This window comes from Echeneis naucrates, chromosome 2, assembly GCF_900963305.1.
Source record: "Echeneis naucrates chromosome 2, fEcheNa1.1, whole genome shotgun sequence".
Classification (NCBI taxonomy): domain Eukaryota; kingdom Metazoa; phylum Chordata; class Actinopteri; order Carangiformes; family Echeneidae; genus Echeneis; species Echeneis naucrates.
Window position 1 is genome coordinate 14,554,859 of NC_042512.1, and position 23,024 is coordinate 14,577,882.

Genomic DNA, 23,024 nt, shown 5'->3' on the forward strand with positions numbered 1-23,024 from the left:
GCCCATTAAAAAGTCATCAACAACATTTATTTCAATTTCCCTGAGCCAACACTGCTATCTGTGAGAAAGCTGACAAATGAGGTGACAGAAGAATTTAAGCCCAGAATTTATCTTAAAACACACACAAAAAAAAAAAAAAAAAAAATCAAATAACTTATTTGACAGGCGACCTGAGGCAGTACCTCAGTATTTAGACCTTCTGAATAACAAGCTCTGCTCTCTCACCAAAGATAGTGTATGGTGAAAGCTGCTGCGGACGATACACAATTTGAATCGTGCATCTGCTTCTGCTTCTCTCGCTATCGCTTTGAGACTGATAGACTTGAACAGTGCAAAGTAATCTGGCTACAGTACTGACCACATGAAGAAGAAATGCCTTCTGCCAGTTATTTTGATCATCTGCAATAAAACAACATCTTAAAAAACAGTCAGCACATCCAACATTCTCCTTTCAAACATATAAAACAATCCTTCTGCTGGCTCAGGTCAGCATGATAATAATGATAATAAAATAACATTTCATTTCATAGCACTCAAGGTCACCTTATACCACATAAGATCAGTAAACTCCTCAACTACACAAACAGATTGGTCCACTGTTGTGTAGCACAACACAACATTTGACACAACAGACACATGGTTGTCTGCAAACCCTGGACACAAAGTGTTCAGACTGCTTCCCTCCGGTAGACACTACAGAGCTCCTTTGCCAAACCACCAGACTTAAAAACAGTTTCTTCCCCCAGGCTGTCTCCCAGATCTCCCCATGAGGCCAAATGAATCTCTGATGAACTGCTAATTCTGTTTAAATAGTGAATGGTGGAGGTACACATCTGCAATCATACAGGCTCTGTGATTTAATCCAGTTATATTCTGGGTAATTATAATTATCATCATAATTAATTGCAATGATTAGCAGCCCATAGACAATTAAGACAACACATCCGGGTCACGTGATGCCGCCCCGATTCTATTAATTTAACAGCAACACCCGGAAGTCCCATTTGTAGCACCGTGCTCCCACGTCACTGTCTGCCTCCTGATATCTAATGATTTATCAAAAAAAACCTACAACCAGCAAAACATACAAATAGCAGCAGACATAAAAAAAAATAATAATAATAATAAATAAATAAATAAAAAGGGCCAGCCTATGGCCCATTTCTTGTGTTTAGCGTAACACAACAGCTTCAATTTAGTACACAACTGTAATATATATAAAAAGGATATTAAAATAATAAGTATAACTAAATAATTAGACATTGTTAAGATGGCTCTGACTGTGTTTCTGAAGTTCAGGTTTTCCGCTCCTCTCCGTCCACGGCTGGAAAAAAAAAATTTCTTTCTCCATCAGTGTGTACGAACTGCCTGAAAATCCGTGAAACAAACTAAATCTTCCTTCCCTCCCATGACAAGGTTTGATTGATTAACCTTCATTATTAGATTCATTTCACCTGGACACACTTTGGTGGACTTCGCTGGGAACACCGGTACAGCCCGGTGGGGAGGGGGGGAGGTGTTTGACGCATTTGTGCGCACTGAATGAAAAATGAGAAAGGCAAAGCAGTGAAAACTACACAACAATGACAAAAATATGAGTATTAAATAGTTAGTGTATTCAAAAAATGATTATGACTCTGAATTGTCCGGAGGTCTGATTGACTGGATACCTGTCCAGGTGACCCCGCGCCCTCGCCGCGACCCAGAAACGGATACAGGAAATGAGTAAATGAGTAAATAATAATTATAATAATATACAAATGCATAAAAAAATATGTCATTTCATGGGAAGCTGAGTCGAAAACAAAGCCAGAAGCTGAACAAAAATGCATGCAAGGGTTTACATTCAGGCTAAGAAAAAGAATTCAGCATTGACAACAATCCAAATATGATTCAGTCCCTTTTAGGTTTAGGGTCATCTTCCCTTTTCACTGATTAACAAAAACCACAACACTGATGAAAGCAGAAAAATTACACAAATCTAACCCACATCCTCTGTTCTGCATCTAGACTGTCAGTATACAGTTCACAGCTGCTAACATCTGAAGTGCAGTGACTGAAGAAATAACATCTGAGTAAAAATCCAGGAACCTTCCAGGATATAGATATGATATATAGATAGTCATTAATTTCTACACATGGAAGTTTCTTAGTCGAAAGGGCAAATATGGCAACAATTAAAGCTATTAACGTTTACTAACCATCAGAGAAATAGCTGTTGTGGAATTCATTCTTTTCACATTAACATGTAAATGCAGCCATGACAAAGTGAGACCAGCTGTCTCCTCCAGGTTCACAAAGCGCTGTGGCTTCGACACGCCGATGCACTTCTGATGTAAATTGTAGCTTTAAAAACAGTTAATTACCTGAAACCACATAGTTTACTGTGAATCAGTTGAGAAAAGCTCTTGGAAACCAAACTAGCAATCCTGAGAAAATGCCTTCAAAACATATGCTTTGTTATACTACAATATAAATAGAAAACCAAAATGGATATCAATCTAACAAGGAAGTAGACACTTTAAACTGCACCGTTCCTTGTGTCATATTCCACCTTTAATGACTCACTAACACACACTTTAAAACTAAACTTTCGTAATCTGACACTAAGAGATTATAGAAAAAAATCTGAATAAAAAGAGATGATAAAATAACTTTCATACACCAAAAATAAAACTAAAGCTCATATCAAGAGTTGAACAACTTTAATCAGTGGTTCTGTGTTATTCTCAGTCTTACAGTTCAGAGTGAGGGTTGGTGTTTGATTCAGGAGCAGGAGCAGTTTCCTTTTCCACCACCCCATCATCTCCTATGTTCCCTTCTTCCTCCTCCCGGTCCTCGTCCTCTTCCTCCTCCTCCTCCTCTTCCTCCTCCTCCTCCTCCTCCTCCTCTTCCTCCTCCTCTTCCTCCTCCTCCTCTTCCTCCTCCTCCTCCTCCTCTTTAGGAGCTTTTTGCTGGGCGGAGCCGGGCTCCTGCATGTCCATGATATTCAGGAAGTCATAAAACTTGACAGCAGGAGGAAAAGTGTCCTCAGCCAACATCCCTGCAAAGACAGAGTGGACGATGATGGCTGCTCTTGACTATAATTTACGTTAATCAATCACATTTGATTTTATTTAGACCACAACTCAATTTGAACCTGACGTGTTGAGATTTGAGCTTGCAACAATTGCTGAAGATAAATAAGAGGATTCTTCACCAGGCATTGCATCCTAGTCCATGTTCATGCTTGAAATTAGAAACATTAGTCTATATTAGAAACATTCACAAGCTTTGTCACTGCCTGAAGAAAATCTTAAAGAAAATAGACTGTGGCTCCAATTGTTGATTTAATTGTTGTTGTTTTTTTTTTTGTGGTACTCACTTGCATGTATCACATTCTCATTCTGCAAACCTTTTATTCCACTGGTTCAAGCCAGTTAATTTCTTTTTGGTTGTTTCACAGTCAAGACAAAAATCGTGCTGACACTAGTCAGAGCAAAGACTGACAATATCTTATCTCGGTTTGCACTGAGACAAACTACAGGGATCTCAGGGGAAGAGTTAAGGCCTCAAGATATTTGTCGCTTTAGGGCTGAAGATGCTTCAACAATAATCACCTTCACTTTTAAGTACTTAAACATTCACATGTGTAACTTGAAGAGTCTTGTTGGTCTGGATTTATAGCTGGATCAGTCTGGATTTATGGCTCATGAGAAAAAATGTGGATTAATGAGCATTTGGGTGCGATTAGATGCCATTAAATTGTGTCACTGGTGTTGAATTATCTCGAGGCAGTTGGAAGACATGGAGACTCTCAGGACCTCCTCCAAGCTACACAATCATTTTTGAATATCACTTCCTCAGTACCTGCAGGGGATTCAGTCCCGTCCTCAATCCTCTGCAGCCACTGCAGGACAGAGTGGGCCACGATGGGAGTGTTAGGAGGGTACTGATAGATTTCACCCCCAGAGGGCAAATGGGTGAGGACCAGAGCAGGAAGGGGGGGCATAGAGCCCAGGTAGGACCCCAGGACAGACATGCCAGCTGGAGTTCGGCCTCTGGGACAGACCAAAAATGTACATTTATTCAGTGGTTGATAAGAAAATACTCAAATCATCACAATATTTAAAATGTCAAAAAATATATTGACAATAGTGAGTGGTGCACTTACAGGTGGATCCAGCAGGGTAGGTATCTTTCCATCCTCCCCTCCCCCAATTTTACCACTCGTTTCATCTCCCACTCCAGTGCTTGGTTCTGCCTCCGTCCGATCTCGTCCTCCTCCTCCCCCACAAAGAGGAGGAGGAGGGCTTTGCCCAGAGACAGGAAGGACGGCAGGTTTTCTACCGTCAGTTCTGGCTTAACATGTGAGATATAGACAGATATTTCGGTATATTTGACAATGTAAAATAAGAAAAAAAGTGACCACCAAAAGAAAAACATGGTCATGGAGATTAAAAAAATTAACCCATCCAAAGAGAGCGTGAGAATCTTCAGAAGAGGAACTGATTCTGCATTCATCTCGTGATTTCTCCAATGTCCATGTCTAGCGTTGGATCCCTTTGTTACCACTGGCCAAACAGTTACAACAGTTTTGGGAAGTTGTGATTTTGAGCTACATGAAGATTAAATTTCATTGTTTCAACCTCAGTTGGTTCCATATGTTTATGTGACTCAGACACAGTCCATCCCTCAAATGTACTAACGAAACCAAAAACACACAAAATCCACATATGTTGCTTGTTATCTGTGAAATAATACGGACGGCGCCATCTTGGATTCCAAGAAACACTAACAGAGGGGTTTGACATTGGACCCTTTCATTTCATGAGATTTAGATAAAGACATGATCACTCTCTGACCATGAGATGTCTTTATTAATCCTAAACGAACCGCTGTAATAAAACAGATAAATGTACACATCTGGATTTACCACTGGATGCAGTAGTGCAGTGTTAATTTGTGCGAGCAGCTCCTCAGCAGATGACACGGGCAGACTGAAGGGAGTGTGTGTCCTCCATGATGGAAACACCAATACTGTAGGAAGGTCCACACTGTGATCTGCAGCCCTGCAGCAAACATGCAAATACACAGACACACAAGCCATAAATGGACACAAAATCGAGCAGAAAACCAGAAAGCAATATATAAAAGAATAAATATAGAGAATTTAAAAAATGATTTAAGACATTAAAGGTCATAAATTCAGCTGTAATTGTAACAACGCATCGGCTTAAATGACTTTTTAAAACCTGACTAGACTGAAGCTAGCGTCAAGCAAACTTATGTCTGTTACCACCTCTTATTGGCTAATGTGTTGTTGTTCACACATTGTGTTTTGTCTTCTCCAGATGAATTGCAGATAAATTAAAAACTTTGAGGATCTTAAGAGAGACTGTTACCATTTCTCTGCCAGCCCATCTGTCAACAGACCGCTGAGCAGCTCTCCTCTCAAAGACTTTGCTGCTGCAGTAAACACTGGCAGTGCTGGCAAAACAGAGCATCGGATGATGTTACTGACAGCACAGAGGTCAATTTATAAAAATCACTACATGACCTGGTGCAGTTAAGTGTCTAAAGGTTACACAGGCCCACGATCCTGCTTTATAAATCAAATTCAAGCCTTGTTTTCACACATGTATTCAACTATAAATGAATAAAGATGCTCCCTCAAGTCATTTACACAAAAGTCAATTAAGTCCAGTCTGTTCACATCAGATTTACTGAAGCATCAATTTAAATCAAAAGATCATTGTTGGGGAGTAATGTGCAGTCATGAGTGAACATATGACTCTAGCCTCCTACCTGCATGACTTTGTGTCTTAAACAGCCCCAGTACTCTGTCAGGTTTATGGCCTGCAAGCTCAGGGTGAGGTGCTTCCTGAAGAAATGACATCACTTCCTCCTCGGTGGACAGAGGAGCAGGACAAGCAGGTCGGCTCCTGGTAAAGAACAAAGTGCACGGAAACACATGAATGACATTTATTTCAAGTAAATGAAAGTGAACTACAGCTGAAAAAGCCTTGTCTGTGTTGTCCATCATTTTCAAAAAAGGGTCATCATGTTGTATTTAATTTAGAGACTTTGGAAAGCATTTACTGAGCTAATAAATCAAATGGGAATTAGGGCCATTTGTCCATTTTATAGAAAGTCCAGACAGCTTCTCCAGGTAAGACTCCTGAATCATAACAGCCATCAAAGCCTCTGTGATTACCAGAAAAAGAAGCTCTGCCTGCAGAAATTCTCAGAAGTTATTGAAAACATGACTGCACATATATAAGCAATATATAAGCAACAACCTCATGAATCTTCAAGACTGAAGACCCATTCAGAGAAATCTGTCCTGCTGTTTCAGGTAAGTTGGATGACGAAAAGCAGCAGCTTGAATTTATGGCTATTTATTGCTCAATAAGGTTTTTTCACAATGTTTCCTGACTCACCTAATGAGCCCTTTATTTATTATTGTTTATTATTGTCCTAAATGTCAATCAAGATACAATCTTGACTTGAATTATTTCGGTAGAACACTGCAGTCTGTTTCTCTTCCCAGGAACTATTTCATGTCCAGCAGCTTTGCTGATGTCCAAGACAAACATCCCAGCAGGGGAGGGCAGGATGTTTCCTGGACTTCCTTCATTCTATATGCGTTGGGTGATGTTTTTGTTTTGGCTCTGATAAAAACGTTTGTTTATTCTGCTGCTGCTTTCTAAGGTGTCAAGATTAGAATGAGAGATATTTAGGGTTAGACTGTGGGATATCGAATTATTTCCTAAATATGGTCAGATTATCATCTGAGTTGTTACCGCGTCTGTTTTCACTAAAAATGCACATTTCATTTTGTTGTTTTTCATCAAAACATGACTAACCCGTGGGCAACAACATAACTGGAGTTACGAGAGAAAACTATTTGAGTTTGCTATTCACAAGAAACATCTGCCGATGTGAACCAGTCCTCGCATCTCAGGATCAAGTATTTCTGATTTGCATGAAGCTGAAAATGTTCACCATCTTCATCAGTCCACAGTCAAATTAATTATCTATAAATGGACATGATTTAGTTCAGTGGACGGTCTGCTTGGAAGTGTGAGTCCAGCCAAATTGAGTCACAAAACAGGAGGATCAGTAAAGTACCAGAGAAGCTCAGAGTAAGAGTAAAAGGCTTGAATGCAAATCACTGGAGCTGGTTCATATTAGAGCAACACTTCATGCAAAAAAATAAAATAAAATAAAATCTGATTGCAATTTAATTTTTGCATTTTATTTTTCCTGTAAAAAAAAATGTAAATGATGTTGACTTGATCTTTTTGGAGGCTTATGACGGACAGCTATGTTTAAGTTTTCCTCGACACTGTGAATATCTGATGGCTGTGTAGTTAAATGAAACTCGACAAACTTGCATAATATTAGGGCAAGAGACCAGAAGCAAAGATACCTCTGACTTCTAGCTTCTTCTCTCTTCAAATATTCTGCCTACTACAGTTCTCATGATGCAAAGAAATTGTTTCTTAAATTAGACCTTGTTGTCCATATCTTTCAAACTACACATTTGCAGTTTGAAACTTCTTGAACAATCGGATTGTAGCATCCAGAGCTAAGAAGAAATAAAATGACACTGACATAACTATGACATCATCAGGGACATATGTTCTCCATCAAACACAGATATTACACATCTGGTTCCATTTGGTGAATTTTCTAGCTGCTTAGATTAATTGAAGAAAACTCACAACAGGATGAAACGATGCAGTGCCTCACTACCCAGCATGCCTCTGTAGTTCTGGGCCATCTCGTGGGGGCGGAGCACCAAGACACTGGGGAAGGCTGTGATTGGCTGGAACAGGACAGGGAGGGAGCTGCCCAGCTGAGCAGCACAGAGGTCGATCCACTCTCCACAGTCAACTGCACTCATGCGCACATCATAGACCTCTGAGTCTGAGGAAAGACGGCGAATCATTCACAGAAAGACATCGAAATAACAAAATATTGATCAAACAAACAAACAAACAAACAAACAAACAAAAATCAAACCTTAAACATGAACAATAATGTCCCACTGTATGACTTACGACTATAGACATAAAACTGCAATAACTCACATAGTGAAGAAGTAGAGAAATCCCTAGCTTTCATGAAACCACCATCACCCAGAGATTTCTTTCATATCAAAGTTATCCAGTGATACTCATCTGTACCTCCACTACACCCAGAATCATCCTGCTCTTACTTTTGTCATAATGGAAACCAATAGAGGCCATGGCTGCAGTTCACAATCAACACAGACGCCAAGGCAATATTATCTTTTCATTTTACACACAAAAAAACTGTAGGTCCAAAATGTATTCCCTAAAACAAAATAAGAGTATTGTTTGTTTTATGGTGCACTATCAATGTCTTTCAACAGCACCGAAGCGAGGAAGAGAGATTGTAGTTTACCCTTTCTAATTGAGCCAGAGACTAATAACTAAGATTAATAACCAATTTTCCTGCTGTAAAACTATTCTATTCCTATTCTATCTAATATTTTGCACTGATAAAAATCAGCCAAGAACAAAGCAGATTCTGATTTTCCTGTCTGCTGCTGTGGGCTCCTGCTTACCTTCAAGTCTCTCTGCAACTTCAGTGATGGAGCTGAGAAAAGTCATTGAAACAGCATCCCCTGGTGGATGCCAACAGAAGCTACAATTATTCCAACCCACACATATTTGATTTGAATCATCCTCATGCAGCACATTTCCATCATGGTCATTCAGTGCAGATTGTGTCTTACATTTGAGATAGAAGAGCACCACCGTCAGGCTACTTTCTGCCACTGCAGTGTGGAAGTTGTCTGAGGTTAGCTTGGTAATTGAGTCCATGTCCAGCAAGTTGCCTCGATTTTCATAGACAGACGCTGCAATTTCATCATCCAGCTTTCCTGTCAGCAGACACACATAAATATTTCCTCCTTCCTTTGCTTTCACTGTTATTCCTTCCATTTAAGCATCACACACTTTACCAAACTTTGAATCTTCATCTTCCTCTTCATCCCCATCCTCCTCCTCTTCTCCATTTTTCTCTTCATTCATAAAAAGCTCCAACACTTCATCAAGGTTGTGTAAGGTCATATACTTCACCTCTAAACTCTGAACACACAAAATAACAGTAAAGCACACATGGATAAAAATGGCATAATTAAGTCTGTTTAAGTTATTAGTGACCATGATACCTTTTCAGGTAGCCTATAAGCAGCATTATATTCATCTGGGGTTTTCACTGCAGGACTCTGTCTGAAAATACACACATACACAGTGATATAGGTAGATTTAATCAAGTTCTGTTAGAGAAATGACGAAAAGGACTAGATCCTACATGGACTAGAAGGGACAATATTTTTAGTTATTAAATAAAGCTAATACTGTTAAAAAGAAACTCAAGTCAAACTTAAAATACTGAAGTGGACCAAAAGACATGAATTATATCAGATCCACACCTGTGTACAAGCAACAGCAGGGCAATGCCACGCAGCCTCCAGGCCAGGGTAGTGGCTGTGTCCAGGTCCAGGTGTTCAGTTGCAGGACGAGAAAACAGGAAGACCTGTGGGGTCTGCTGGTAGGGGAACTGTGGGGGCGGGACTACGGAGGGGTCATCGTATACTTCAGACTGGCGGCAGACACACATACACATCAACAGTTTAGGTTGGCTTTTGCCTTTTGGACATTTTTTGGCTTCAATGACAGAATTGTCATTTGTGTGTTTAATGTACTGTTTCCTCACAAGATTATTAAATACAACATAATGTCTGCTAAAGTACGTTTCCATCCTAGTTACCACCAATGGAGCCTCCATAAGCTGCAGGAAAGAGTGGAGGATGAGAAGGGACAGTTGTTTTCTCATGCGGGTCAGGGGACAGCGCTCAGAGGTCATTGTGGTCATGAAGCCACGGTGAGATCGACAGTGGAGGAACCACACCTGAGACGAGTGAGACGATTCATTTACACTGAATGAGAGAGAGGGAGAGACAGAAACAGTGAAGACAAACTCTGATAAAAGCAACTTGAAACAATTTGAATTTTCATCTTGTTTATGAAAACAAAAGAAGAGCTAACCCTAGATGTTTGAGGACTGGGCCTCCAGTTATGAGGATGAACTGGTATTTGGTTCCATACACATATGCCGTCTCCATCATTGACCTGTGCTCTGGTGTGATACAATCAGCAGAAACAAGACAATGAATTTGATGAGTGAATCAGACAATCCTGTTTCCATCAGGAGCTGCTGTCAGTTGATCACCGTTAAATACTTCAAGATGATAATCTCCACTTTCCCTCATTTGCTTTCAATCCTACTTGTTCATACCTTGTGTTCCTAGACTTTTGACATAACCCAGCACGATGTCCTTCTGTCCCCTGGCTGTCTTTTCCATGGCCAAGAGATCAGCATCTGTGTGGACGTACTTGACCTCTTCACGCAGGATGGCACTGGAACAATTCAAGAAGCATTAAGGCTAGGGTTATTATTTACATGTAGTCTGTGAGACTACATGACACATAAAAGCGGTATCTTCATCTTTAGTTAAAAGTATGAAATGGTCAACTTTCACACAGTTATGAGGCATTATAACTTATGGTTCATTGTTTACTTACAACAGGACTTCAGAAACGATGGAATTGACGTCAAACACAGTGTCCAAATCCAGACCTAAGAACTCCCGGCCAGCCCTGACATAGGAAGTAAGCAGGGACAATAGTCATACAACGCACCAAATATTTGTTTTACTCTATTCATCCCTTAAAGAAAACTCGGGCGTCCAGCGTTACATTAGTAGTGATGATGATACTTAAGAAATGATAGCAGTGGGGACCTCCCGGGTGTTGTGCAGTGGGGAGTTGTTATTGTCTATGTCTGCACAACCTACCTGAACAGAAAAGCTGTGTGCAGTAGCCTTTCATTGGAGCAGTAGGAGTGGACCAACTCCTTATTACAGTTAACCTAACCAGAAAGACCAAAAAGTTTCTGCCACACATTCATTCCTTGAAATATTGAAGTAATGAAAATTCAGTTTTAATGTCAACTCTTCTCACAGATGGAGCACCTGGCACGTATCGATAGATACCTTGCCAACCAGAACACCATAATCCTGCAGAACTTCAGCCGATTTCTCCAGCTCCACCAGGAAGAGAGAGATGGTTGGCGAGACTGGAGGCAGAGGGGACAGAGACAGTTATCTTTGATAAGTGAGGGGGGAAATTTTAGATAGCAGAGACAAGATACTGATGAGATCATTATCATTTAGATAAATAGTGGATGGACTGGATGGATGGATCTTATTAGTATGTCTGAAAACTTGATTTAAAGTTTTAAATGTTTGCAAGGTGCAGGTAAGTTGTTATGTCAGCATGTTGGCTAACTAGCACAATGCATATGCAACATTGCTGAATTGGAAGTAAATGACAACTATTTTGCAACAGTGAGAAAGAACGCAAATGCAAACACAGAAAGGCCTGAGTTGTTTTGTTGTGCTTCAGAGTGACCAACCTACCTTTATGCTCAAAATAGATAAACATCATCTTCCCAGAATGCAATTTCTCATAAAAGTCTGCAGCAGTGTATTCAATTAGTTCTGATCTGTTGGCCTTTTCTGTGCAACCTCCTGACTTCATCCACAGCAGGAAAGCAGCAATGCATATCCACATTGTGCAGACTGTGCTGTTGTCTCTGTACTTTAAACAGATGCAGAAGTTTAATCAGCATGAAGGTGTAAGCACATTCACACACATCATGAGAAAAGAACTGGTGATATGCATCAATATTCACTCCTCAAACATGTTAAAAATTATTTTCTAGGTGAGAGAAACAAGAGCGACAATCTGATGTTTAAATGTTTACAAGCTGGCCATTTAAACAAAATTTTTTATATGTAACTGCTCTGTTTCATAATTTAATTACAGTACAGGCCTTTAAAAATCTCAAGTTTAGTTTCCTGAGGGAAAAAACTGCAGAAAACACATGAATCTTTATAAATAGATCCCAAATAAGCCAAGAAAGGACAACACTACATAAGACCTGCATAAATGTAGGTTTATTACAGTTGTCTTGGGACTGAAAAGGGAGCCATCTGTTACCTGAGAAAGTCGAGGTGACGGTTCAACCTTTGCTTTTCCCAGCTGCAAAAACCTGAGAAGTCACAATTACAACCGTACTAAGTCGACATAATGACATTATGGCCCCAAAAATCAGAAGGAGCTAGTCCAAGGTGTGCAAACTTCTGAAGAAAGTCCAAAATAGCACTTTCTGCTTTAGTTAGAAATGTAAACCACGCTAAGTCGTTAGCTAGGCTTGCTAGCTGCCTATTGGTTTATATTCCTCCATGTGTTTCTAAAATAAGCTAACGTGAACATCTGTAAAGATTAAAATAACCGTGTCGACATGTCTGTGTAAGATGTGAGCCACAGATAAAGCCAGTTTCTGGGGTTATTTTACTCAAAGCAGCACAGAAAAAACTAAGAAATTTGTCCTTTAAGAAAGATGCTTCATCTTTCGCAAAAGCATCAAGTTAACATGGTTTAGACGTACTTCCGGTAATCATTTTAAAACTAAATCAGTTAGCAAATATGTTTTAGAAGTAAATTGACACAAGATCGTTTTGGTAAAATATGAAGCTGTTTCGATCAAAGTTTTTTCATTAATGTAATTCATTTCTTCTCGATGAGATTTTATCTCCGTGCCTACTTACGTCTGAAGCTTTTATTTTAAAGGCTAAATCACGTTTCCGGAAACATGTGCTATCTTTCACTAACTTGACTTTTATTTCCTGTCAATTGTTTTGGTGCCTGCGAGAGACGCCCACGTGTTTTCCGTGAGCCAATCAGAGGGCGGAGCTGCTTTGACCTGAGGAGATGACCAATCAGGAGCATGTAGGGGACGGACGCTTCCCACAGCTGACATCATCATAAACCAATAGCATGGGAGAGCCGTGGAGGCTGGGTGGCGGGGTTGACCAATGGGAAGGCGCAGTATGGAAGTGGGCGTGGACATTTTGTAAACGGGAGAATTAGCTGGAAACTGGCTGCGACCTGCGTCTTCAGAGTTAGCTGCCTGATACACGAATAAGACTGCTTTGAGCCAAGATGGCGGCCTGGAAGGGGCCAGTTTCCGTTTTAATGTAGAACTCGGGGCGGGCCTTTAACTGCATCACAGCTGATCGGGAGGTTTTCCCCCCTCAAGTTGTTTTTTTGCAGAGAGCAGCCTTGCAGAGATTCACTGGGGGATCTCTCTTGTTTCCTCTCTCGCCTTCTGGGGTTTTTTTTTTTGTTGTTTTTTTTTTTTATCTTGCGCTTCTTAAAAGGACACTTCAATTGTTTTTCCTTGTTAAACCCCCAGCGCAATTTCATTATGCCACTTGTTTTCAGAATATACTGCTATTATCGTAATTTTTCCCTCGAATACCCTCGTCTTTTTTGTCATCCACGGCGAATTTAGCCCAGGTCTGACCCAGTTTTAGTGTTTTAGCCTTCGCTGCATCGCATGTGTTGGTGCCAGCCGTCAATGGAGATGTTTTCGGCAGGAGAGGAGGTTAATTCCCTTTTGTTTACTTCACTGAAGGAGTCCCCTGGAGCTGCAATCTCCCCAACACTGGAGCTCAGTCTGACAACCATATACACTGCCCTCTACTCTTTCCTGTTTGTTTTCGTCTACCTGCAGCTCTGGCTCATTTTGCACTACGGCCACAAGCGCTTCAGCTACCAGAGTGTGTTTTTGTTTCTGTGTTTGCTGTGGGCAGCTCTGAGGACGACCCTCTTCTCTTTTTACTTTAAAAATGTGGTGCAGGCCAACCAGCTGCAGCCTCTGGCCTACTGGCTGCTCTACTGCTGCCCAGTCTGCCTGCAGTTCTTCACACTCTGCCTGCTCAACCTCTACTTCACACAGGTAGGACTGTGGGTCTGGCTCAAGCTGTGCAATGTTTGGTGACCTTATTTCATCAAAAAGCTGACACTGCAATTTTGCACTCTCTTTGTTTCTTTTACTTCACATGCCACAGACTGTCATTCTAGTCTCCTCCACTTCTCTTTTGAAGCAGAATGGCCAAATATGCTAAAAATGCTAATAGGGCTATTGCTGGGGAGGCTGGGTTTGGTAAAGTTAAGCTTTGTCAATATGTAACTGTTAAGCTAGTCTGTTTAGCAATTTTAAATTCACATCATTGCTTGTTCAGTTTCTGCAACATGAATAGTGCCCTGCAAAATTTTTTTGCAGCACTGGTTTCCTCTCCCTCAGATGTGGTTGTTGTGATCAACACTGGCCTCCACAGTCGAGAGGTCTAGGGACTTGACTTCTTTTTGAAGGGCATCAGATGGAGGATTTGCCTCCGTTGATGCTTTCTGTTCAATATATGGATAAGGTGGAAGCAAATGTCCCCATCAGTGGCATGTTCTCCCAAATGTTTATATGTGAGGGTGCAGTTGGTTGGTTACCGTTTGACACCAACATGCTCCAAATGTGAGAGACCTTTTTGTTTCTCTCTAACACCTACGTACTTAACTTCCAGTTGGTAGCAGCACCACAGTTCAGTCACTCTTTCAAAGTAAAGCACTGTAACCCTCCAGGGTGGAGGTTAGTCTATGAAACAAATGGTGTCGTATGACAATGCAGCACTTCAGCCAGGTAAAACAAATACAAATATGACTCATTTGAATAAAAAAAATGTTCCTTTTCTGAGCTCTCCTTTCAAATGTGCATGAAGGAACCAAACCGGACATACTTCACATGTATGTGGCAACAGAGGCCTTTTCCCTTTCCACTAACACCAACAAAATGGTGTTGTTCCATATCTGCTAAACCTATCATTAAATGCCTAAAAATATGTATCTATCTCTGGTGGGAATACCCTGTGACTGGTCAGCTCTGTGAACAAAGTTTTCCTGTTGTGGTTTCATGTCTGGCCTGATCAGACTTGAGTAGTATAAAATTTTCCTCCACAGCAGAAATAAAGACAAATCAATGAAAGCTGCAGTGATCTTGTTCTTGATTACGACCCACATATAAAGCTGCTGTCACCAAAATTTTTACTAACACGACAACTTGTTTTAAGAGGTTGTTAATGGTGATAAACCCAAAGAGAATTATCACATAAATTTTCAGGTCAACTCAACAAGGTGTTTTCACCTCCTTTAGTTCTTTGTTATGGTTTTGAAAGCATGCTCAAACTTGTCAATTCTGGATGCAGTAATTATCATTGAAAATGCTTTAAAAAAAAAAAACAACAACAACAGTGCATCGCCATTTCCTGAACTCAATGCAGACAGACAATGTTAGCAACTCTCCAGCGAACACAGTGAAGCATTTAACAGCAAATGGTGCTAAGTAAGGTGGAGATGGAAGATTATCATTTTAATATAATGTTTTAAATCAAAACCCATTGTGAGACTTTACAAATTTAACTCTGACATGATGACCTTTATCCTATTCCACATGCATATTCAATTGGCCAACAGGTTACCTATTCAGTTATTCTTTATGAGAGAAATTAGAAATGCAAAAATTGTCTGTGGTTTGGAGCTCGTAAGTATAACTTTCAATCCATCTAAAATGTCAGGAAATATTCAAATGGTTGTTAAAAAATATGAAAGCAAAACATTTTACACATCTGTGGTTTTCTCAGTTGTTTTTCGATCCTCCAGGGCTCAAAAAAAATATTCAAATAAAACATCTGTGAAGGTGAAACTGGTATCTACCCAAAGACATATTGAAGCTGTGATTGCTTTGTTTACAGTAGACACACAATCTGGGAACCACTTAAAATGAATTAGTGTAAGAATTAGAGTGCACTCCATTTTAATTAATTATGGGGGAACTTGAAGTACCTTTACCATCTGATCAAAGTGCATAAAGCATCATCACTCACAATTTGAGTGCAGAGCCTGCACACCGAAACAAAACCTCCAACTGTTGTAACCCTGCATGATTAATAATTTGTTTAAACAACCTCCCAACACAGTTCCTGCATTACTGTTTCAGAAAAAACAGCAATAAACACTGTAAGCAGATTCAACATCAGGATGTATGACACATCTGAGAGACACATGCATGTGTGGAAACTCTTGTTTTACTGATGAGTCAGACATGAGTCCTGACCTGTGATTTACTTCCCCCAAAATGTTTTAGTTCCTTCTCATTACAGAAAGAAATAAAAAAATAACAGGTCAGTGAAAGAATTGTAACAAATTTGTCTGTAAATTTTATAGCTCTAAGGGCCATAGGTGTTTGAGGTACAAACACAAGCAGAATCAGATAAAGTATTTAATATTGTAATTCTCTGGCTGGTTGCTTCATTTCTAGGTTGCAAATGACCTCTTGGCCTACATTCTCACACAAAAGGCTGTTGTGAGTGTAGATGTGTGCATGTTGGGCAACACGCCATTATCTGGTGGCCATTGAATCTGTAAGATATTATCAAAAAATAATCATCATCATTACTAATCAGGCAACTTAAAACAACTTTCATCAGAGGGAGCAGAAACTATATTGTTTATGTGGTCTGTCTGTCTGTGCTTCAGATCTGAATAAACTGCATTCTGATGAACAACTTTCACAAGCAAAAAGTCATTCAAGGGATTGACTGAACTAGATCAGAGAGGCCAGTGCCCAGCCACTGTACACTAACATTGGACCCATGTCCACTTTGGTGTTTGTAATTGCTGATAACATATTGGCAATAAGGCAGCTGGTAGATGAATAATTTTTTGTTGGCTAGTCTCAAATATTTATGGATGATTTTAATTCCAGATAAAATGACTATTAACAAATATAAAGTCAATATTTCTCTTTAGATAAGCAAATTAACAGGATATATTTAGATTCACAATTGTGTTGCACAAGTTGAAGAACAAAATTGACTTTTTTTTTTTTTTATGTTAAAACTGCATGTGTTTCCAGACTGATTCTCTGTTTTAATCTTTTCTTGGTCTCGTTACTACTCTTTTCAAGGCACTTCCTGTCTGCACAAATGGCTGCATTGGCTCATTTTCATAATGTCTGACTGGATTACACATTAGCTTCTGGTTTATATCCTCTCCTTGTCTAGAGTTTGGGTAAAATATAATATTTCATAACAGCAGATGATATTTGCCTAAATATTGCTATATCACTCCTGCCATTGTGGCTTTCTCTGTAATGATTGTTTATTGTCCCAGATGGGTAATTTGACTCACAGGCAGCAACAAATCATAAAATACAAAAACAGCAAATTACAGCTACAGAATAAAAGACCTCATAGATACAAGTTACTGCCTTCTCTGCCCTAATGAGGGAAAATTCAACTCAAATTGAAGATGGTGCTGGGAAATCTTTTATTGCTCTTTGTGGATATAACCTTTGATCCATCTGTATAAAGGACCTGTATTTAATAATACTACTAATAATGATATTATAGTGACCAGGAAAGCTTTACGACATTATTGCATTTACAGACATTTTTTTACCATTAATTTAATTTCAGTTTATTTTGAGAATCTTGGATTGCTAGAATTTGAATCACCAGATTAGTCAATTTTTTTGAATTGTTATTTTAATGAACAATTTCTGAATTTAATTTCAAAACTATACTTTATCAGGATGATGTGCTTGCTTTGCAGCAGGTTGTGTTTCTTCCTCTTATAATATAATGTATATCAAATCATTATTTTTGTAAACACTCCAATAACCTTTCTTACTGAGGTCCAGTAACTAAAACACTCACCTCAGTGATATTATCATATATAATCATTCAACACTCACCAAAACACCATTAATACAATATTATGACCACACATGCTGTGATAGAGGGTTAGCACACCAACATCCAAAATCTTGGTAAGTGGCTGAAATGTTTTGAAGAAATCAAAGTCAAAATTGGTGTCAAATGTTGTTGCAGTTTTTTCTCCATGAACATTAACTTTCTTTGTTTTGCAATATACAGTTCATTTAAATTTGTTGACATTGTGTCCACCCCCATTGCTGGTCAAGCTGCCAGTTAAACACCCACAGACCTGCAGGCTCACCAAAGGCCCTTTTTTCTGTCTTTCTGCACTAAAAATCTAGCATAAAACATTCTGTGTTCAGATACTGGCGGCTATGTAATATGGATTCTTGTCTGGTTCTTGGTATTTATTATTTGAAGACTGCATTAATCTGTGTGTATGAATGTGTTCTTGCAGACTGAAATCTCCTCAGGCTTTGTTAAGTTCATAGTCAATTCCAAAATGAATAACCACCCTTTTGTTCAAGATACCAGATCTTCATGTGCTTCATTTGGCCTTCTTTTTCCTGAATTAACTAAATGTCTTGTACAAACTGATATATCATAAGAATTGGAAATATGTGATATTTTTTCTCTTTGTCTCTTTTAAGGTGATGTTTAAAGCTAAAGCCAAGTACTCTCCAGAGCTCACCAAATACAAGTAAGTTACTGTCAGATTTTTTTTTTGGGGAGGGGGCGTTCATTTGTTGACTTTTAACCGGAAACTATTCTAAATGTTAAATATACACACACACACACACACACACGTGTGTGTATATTTGTCCTTGATTGTTAAAAGGCAGATATTCAGAATACAATTGCAAGATTTTAATAGTTGCAATACTTTTAACTCGCACACACGTACACACAGTTTGGCACCGCTACAGAAGAATATGAATTTTCATTAGATGATAGAAATAGATTGGAATCTATATATATATATATATATATTTTCATGCTTTGGCCGTCATATTTTCCTTCATCCCTCTCTCTACAGGGTTCCTCTGCGTTTGCTCTTCCTGTTTCTCAGTATATTTTTCCTAGTGGTGAATTTGACCTGTGCATTGTTAGTACAAGGGGCTCTGGAACGCTCAGAATCCCCGAGGTAAACAAAAAAAGAAAATTTCTTTTTGCATAATAGCTTGAGAATCACAAGACTTGATGTTTTTTTAAAGAATAACCTTTATGTCTCCAGCGATGGGGGGATAACACATGCAGTCTTGGCCCATGTCCTGATCAATGACAGTCTGTTCGTCTTGTGCGCCGTCTCTCTGGCTGTCTGCATCTTCAAAATTGCTAAGATGTCCTCTGCCAACGTTTACCTTGAATCAAAGGTAAAATGACAAGTTTATTCATTGAAGACTGTTTCGTCTCACTCTGATTTGTGTTGAGAAACTGAACACAAACTAAAAGCACAAAGCCCTCCTGTGAGTATTGGTAAGGTGAGCATGAGCTTTATTTCAAAATATGCCAGACTAGATGTATGCCAAGAAACAAACATGCAGCAAACATGTTTTATTCTCATCTATTTTGAGAAAAAAAGAAAAACAGCAAATTCTGGCTAAAACTCAATATGGGGCAAAGAGTCTGTCATTTTTGTCATGAGGCCCTGGTCGTGTTGGCCAATCCATGTCTGACCTTCGATAGCAGCCTGATACATGAGCATAGGCCTGAAATAAATGCAGTAACTCTTCCTCCAGGGTACATCAGTGTGTCAGGCAACAGCCATTGGCGCCGTGGTGATTCTTCTCTACACATCCAGAGCCTGTTACAACCTAGTGGTGGTGGCTCTGTTACCACAGGACAGACCGAGCCCCTTTAATTATGGCTGGTACAGCGTGTCTGATCAGGTAAGACACTGTGCATGATCAATTATAGGCGTGAAATCAGCCGGAAGCATATAGTTCTGTGTGTGTGTGTGTGTGTGTGCGCGTACACTGCATCTCATGAGATTTGGGGAAAGCAATGCTCAGTGGGGTAAAGGGCTTTGTTTTGCTATAAATAACCTTGTGTGTATGTGCTTGTGTGTGTGTCTGTCTGTGTCCTGACCTACATCAGGGCTCAAGCCTTGAGATGGACAACCCATCTGAAAGGGTGTGTATTTCTGTGTACATGTGTATGTGTGGGCATAATCTGACTTGACAAATTATTGCTTTAATCTGCCGGTATCACATCTGTCAGTCCAGCATTTCATTATGCCCCTTCCTTGTGTCCATGAATCTGTCCTGACCACTCCTGTTTATGGTGCTTTTGTTTGTTTGACTTCAAGCTTGCAGTCCCCAAAGGTTTGCCAGTACCTAACTGGCCATTATAAGAGTTCTACCTAAGAATGTAAATAAAGCTACGGCTTTACCTTGGCACTAAAGCTGTGGAGTCCAAGAGCTAAATGAGCCTAATCATCAGTGGTGGATAATGGATAACTTAATGGGTCACTGTTCGTTACAGGGATAGCTTGTCATTTTGTCAATTCACTTATTCACCTCCTTGGCAAAAGATTAGAAGATTATTGCTACTACTGGGCTAAAGCAGCCAAGATCAGCATTAAAACTGTAAGCAGCAGGAAAGAGATGCCATGGCCTGACATTTAGAGAGTTACGCGATAATTTAATGAGTTACACAAGATTGATGCTGCTCTCTTATTGAGAGCCAGCAGGTTAGCATAGAGTTCTGCTAAATTGCACTCAAGCATTAAATTAGAAAGCCCTTGAGTCAAATTGCCACTGCCTTCAAGTTTTAGGTAATGAATGCAACTCAATGTGATGTCAGCACAAGTACATTTTGTAGTGTGTGTCTTACAGGCTGATGTGCAGGAGATCAGTGGTGAGGCGTACATCACGTTTGGGATAATTTTGTTCTTCTGGGAGCTGCTGCCAACCAGCTTAGTGGTGGTATTCTTCAGAGTCCGGAGGCCCAACCAAAACCTGGTAAAACAGCATGTTTACATGGACATTTTAACTCCTCGAATGCTAGAAAACCACAATGATGCTTCAATATTCTCATCCATCTCTCAGGCTCCAGGAGGGATGATCAACAGCCACAGTTTCAGCTCCAGAGCATATTTCTTTGACAACCCTCGGCGGTATGATAGTGATGACGACCTGTCCAGGAGCATTAACAGTAGGGCTGATCGGGCCAGGTGGGCACATTCTCACACAACAACACAGATAGCAGATAGGAGTATTTGTTGTGCTATTAAAGAGTGGTATCAACACCAACTCTGTTCGATCAGTCCCATCACTAACTTATCCCCCCCCCTCCCCCTCCTACTTTGAACCTTCTCTCAGCCTTCTCTCCACCACTCCCCAGCTCGGTGTATCCAGTTGGTATGGCTCCATCCAGTGTAATGGCACTCTGGCAGCGGGCATGGCGTCAGCCCAGCAGCCGCCATCTTCCACTGCCCCGGTCCTTTTTGCCTATGGGAACATCCAAAGTCACCACCATCACCACAACTACTACTCAACCCCACAAAACAACAACAACCACCACCACCATCATCACAATAACTACTATTCCACACCACAGAATTATTACTGTGGGTCGCAAACATATTTCTGCACACCCCAGAGTTAAGCATACAAAAGACTAATATCTGAATGATTGCCTCTGTATGTCACCATTTTGCTTCCTCAACTCCCATCAAGGCAGGTACTTCTGACAGGTAATCTGAAAGATTGCTGAGGACCAAGTAAAAAAAAAAAAATAAAAAATAAAAAATTGGTTAGCCAATTTATTCTGGAGAAATGTGGTGGGATTGTTGTGCCATGACAAACAGCTCTTTGAGGATTTGCACCATATATAAGTGGCGTGAATGGACCAGAATAAAAGCAAGCGCAGTCCATGGACCAGAGTTTGATTACGGATATGGCCAACACACTTAAATCTGCAAAGACCAAACTATTTCTGGTAAATCCTTTGGTCTGACTATCATCTTTAAACATGGAAATATCAGGGACCAGATAATCATTGTTCTCATTTTCCTTTCTTTGTAAATTTTATTCTTCTGTGGAAGATAAAACAATGCACGGACAGGATCCATGTAGCGGGCTGATGAATTCAATGTGGCAAAAGCTGCAATCAATCAGCCAACACATTGTATGAATCATGTGGGTTTTCAAAAATAGATTGTTAGTGTTTTTACTGTTTATGCTTATGATCTAGAGATTTTAATGATTATAAAAAATTACAATCAAGGATTTTGGGTCCTAGCTTCACTGACAGTCCAGTGACTCACCATCATCTGACCATGAAAATGACTAGCATGCATAAATTCATGGTGGTTCTCACTTTTGGATCTAAATGGATCTAAGCAAACCTCAACTCATAATCTGTGAAAGCACTAAAATTAACCAAACAGTGGCCCAAAAAGAATAAAACATAAAAACAAAACTTTAAATTTTCACAGATCTATTAATACTGTATTTTTGGGAGCAAATATGCCAAATTGTCATGAAGGAACTTACGTTTAGTAAATTTAGCGATTGCTAATTAGCAACGTTAACGCTAACCACGCTAATGTTAGCTTTAGCATTAACAGCTGTTCACTTACTTTCCCGGGAAGAAGAAACGTTGTGGGTTCAGCATTAAACGCCATTCCTTTATTGACTAAAAACCTGTCTCTGGAGATAGAAAGTAACGCCAAAGCTTCTGTCTCCGTCAGGTGTTTTCTTCTTCCGATGTTAGCATGCTAAGCAGCTAGCCCCGGGGCTGTGCTGTCGTCTCCGTGCAGCCTGCAGTCCGCCCAAAGCAGCAATCAAACCTCAGCTGGAAACACAAAACTGCCTGGAGCTTTCGTCAAGTGACAATAAAAACATCAAGACACTTAAAGAACCAAACCACGCAACTTCGGTGGTCACACAAATTGAACTACCTGTTACACAAAAGTCCCACTTCACTAAAGAGTCCCAAGTTTGACTTGTAAAATAAGCTTCTTTTTTTTTTTTTTTTTTTTTTTTTTTTTTTTTGCAATTTTCAAAAAACTACTGGTCAGTTTATTTCGGTGTTTTCAAATATCACCTGTGTGAAGCCTCCTGATAATGTGTGGCTGCCATCAGGTGGAAATCATCACTCAGCTTGGTCAAATATACACAACACACAGCTGTTGGATGGAAACGTGTGGAATCCAGACTTCCTTATGGGAAAACAGAGCAGCTGGAGTTGTGTCATTGTACAAATACATACTGTCAAAACACACCGCAGATTTTACAGGGCAGCAGCATCATGCATTTACAATAGATTCACTTCGCAATATGTAACTTAGACTCAGCTTTGGTGGAAAATCTACTTTAAAGAT

At 39.8% G+C, this 23,024-nt stretch overlaps 2 protein-coding genes across 4 annotated transcripts; one reads left to right on the forward strand and one right to left on the reverse strand.

Moving 5' to 3' along the window:
- Positions 1-1,709: 1,709 nt before the first annotated feature.
- txndc16 (thioredoxin domain containing 16) lies at positions 1,710-12,493 on the reverse strand. 3 transcript variants are annotated; one of them, XM_029519943.1, is made up of 20 exons: positions 12,084-12,493; positions 11,501-11,676; positions 11,075-11,157; positions 10,877-10,950; positions 10,605-10,679; positions 10,318-10,439; positions 10,068-10,158; positions 9,790-9,958; positions 9,452-9,621; positions 9,188-9,248; positions 8,978-9,104; positions 8,750-8,896; positions 8,579-8,638; positions 7,710-7,914; positions 5,788-5,924; positions 5,385-5,469; positions 4,916-5,051; positions 4,154-4,341; positions 3,850-4,040; positions 2,736-3,043 (listed from the first exon to the last, which is right to left on the reverse strand). In XM_029519943.1, the coding sequence occupies exons 2-20, from the start codon at positions 11,652-11,654 to the stop codon at positions 2,736-2,738; spliced, it is 2,583 nt and encodes an 860-aa protein (XP_029375803.1). In that variant the 5' UTR covers positions 11,655-11,676; positions 12,084-12,493. The 3 variants fall into 3 exon arrangements, with proteins under 3 accessions (XP_029375811.1, XP_029375803.1, XP_029375795.1); XM_029519935.1 differs by having other exon boundaries at positions 11,501-11,681; XM_029519951.1 differs by lacking the exon at positions 12,084-12,493 and having other exon boundaries at positions 1,710-3,043; positions 11,501-11,654.
- Positions 12,494-13,297: 804 nt separating this feature from the next.
- On the forward strand, positions 13,298-21,455 carry gpr137c (G protein-coupled receptor 137c). Its single transcript, XM_029515981.1, has 8 exons — positions 13,298-13,887; positions 18,346-18,395; positions 18,732-18,839; positions 18,930-19,068; positions 19,435-19,584; positions 20,533-20,658; positions 20,746-20,870; positions 21,019-21,455. The coding sequence occupies exons 1-8, from the start codon at positions 13,486-13,488 to the stop codon at positions 21,302-21,304; spliced, it is 1,386 nt and encodes a 461-aa protein (XP_029371841.1). The 5' UTR covers positions 13,298-13,485; the 3' UTR covers positions 21,305-21,455.
- The last annotated feature ends 1,569 nt before the right edge of the window (positions 21,456-23,024 follow it).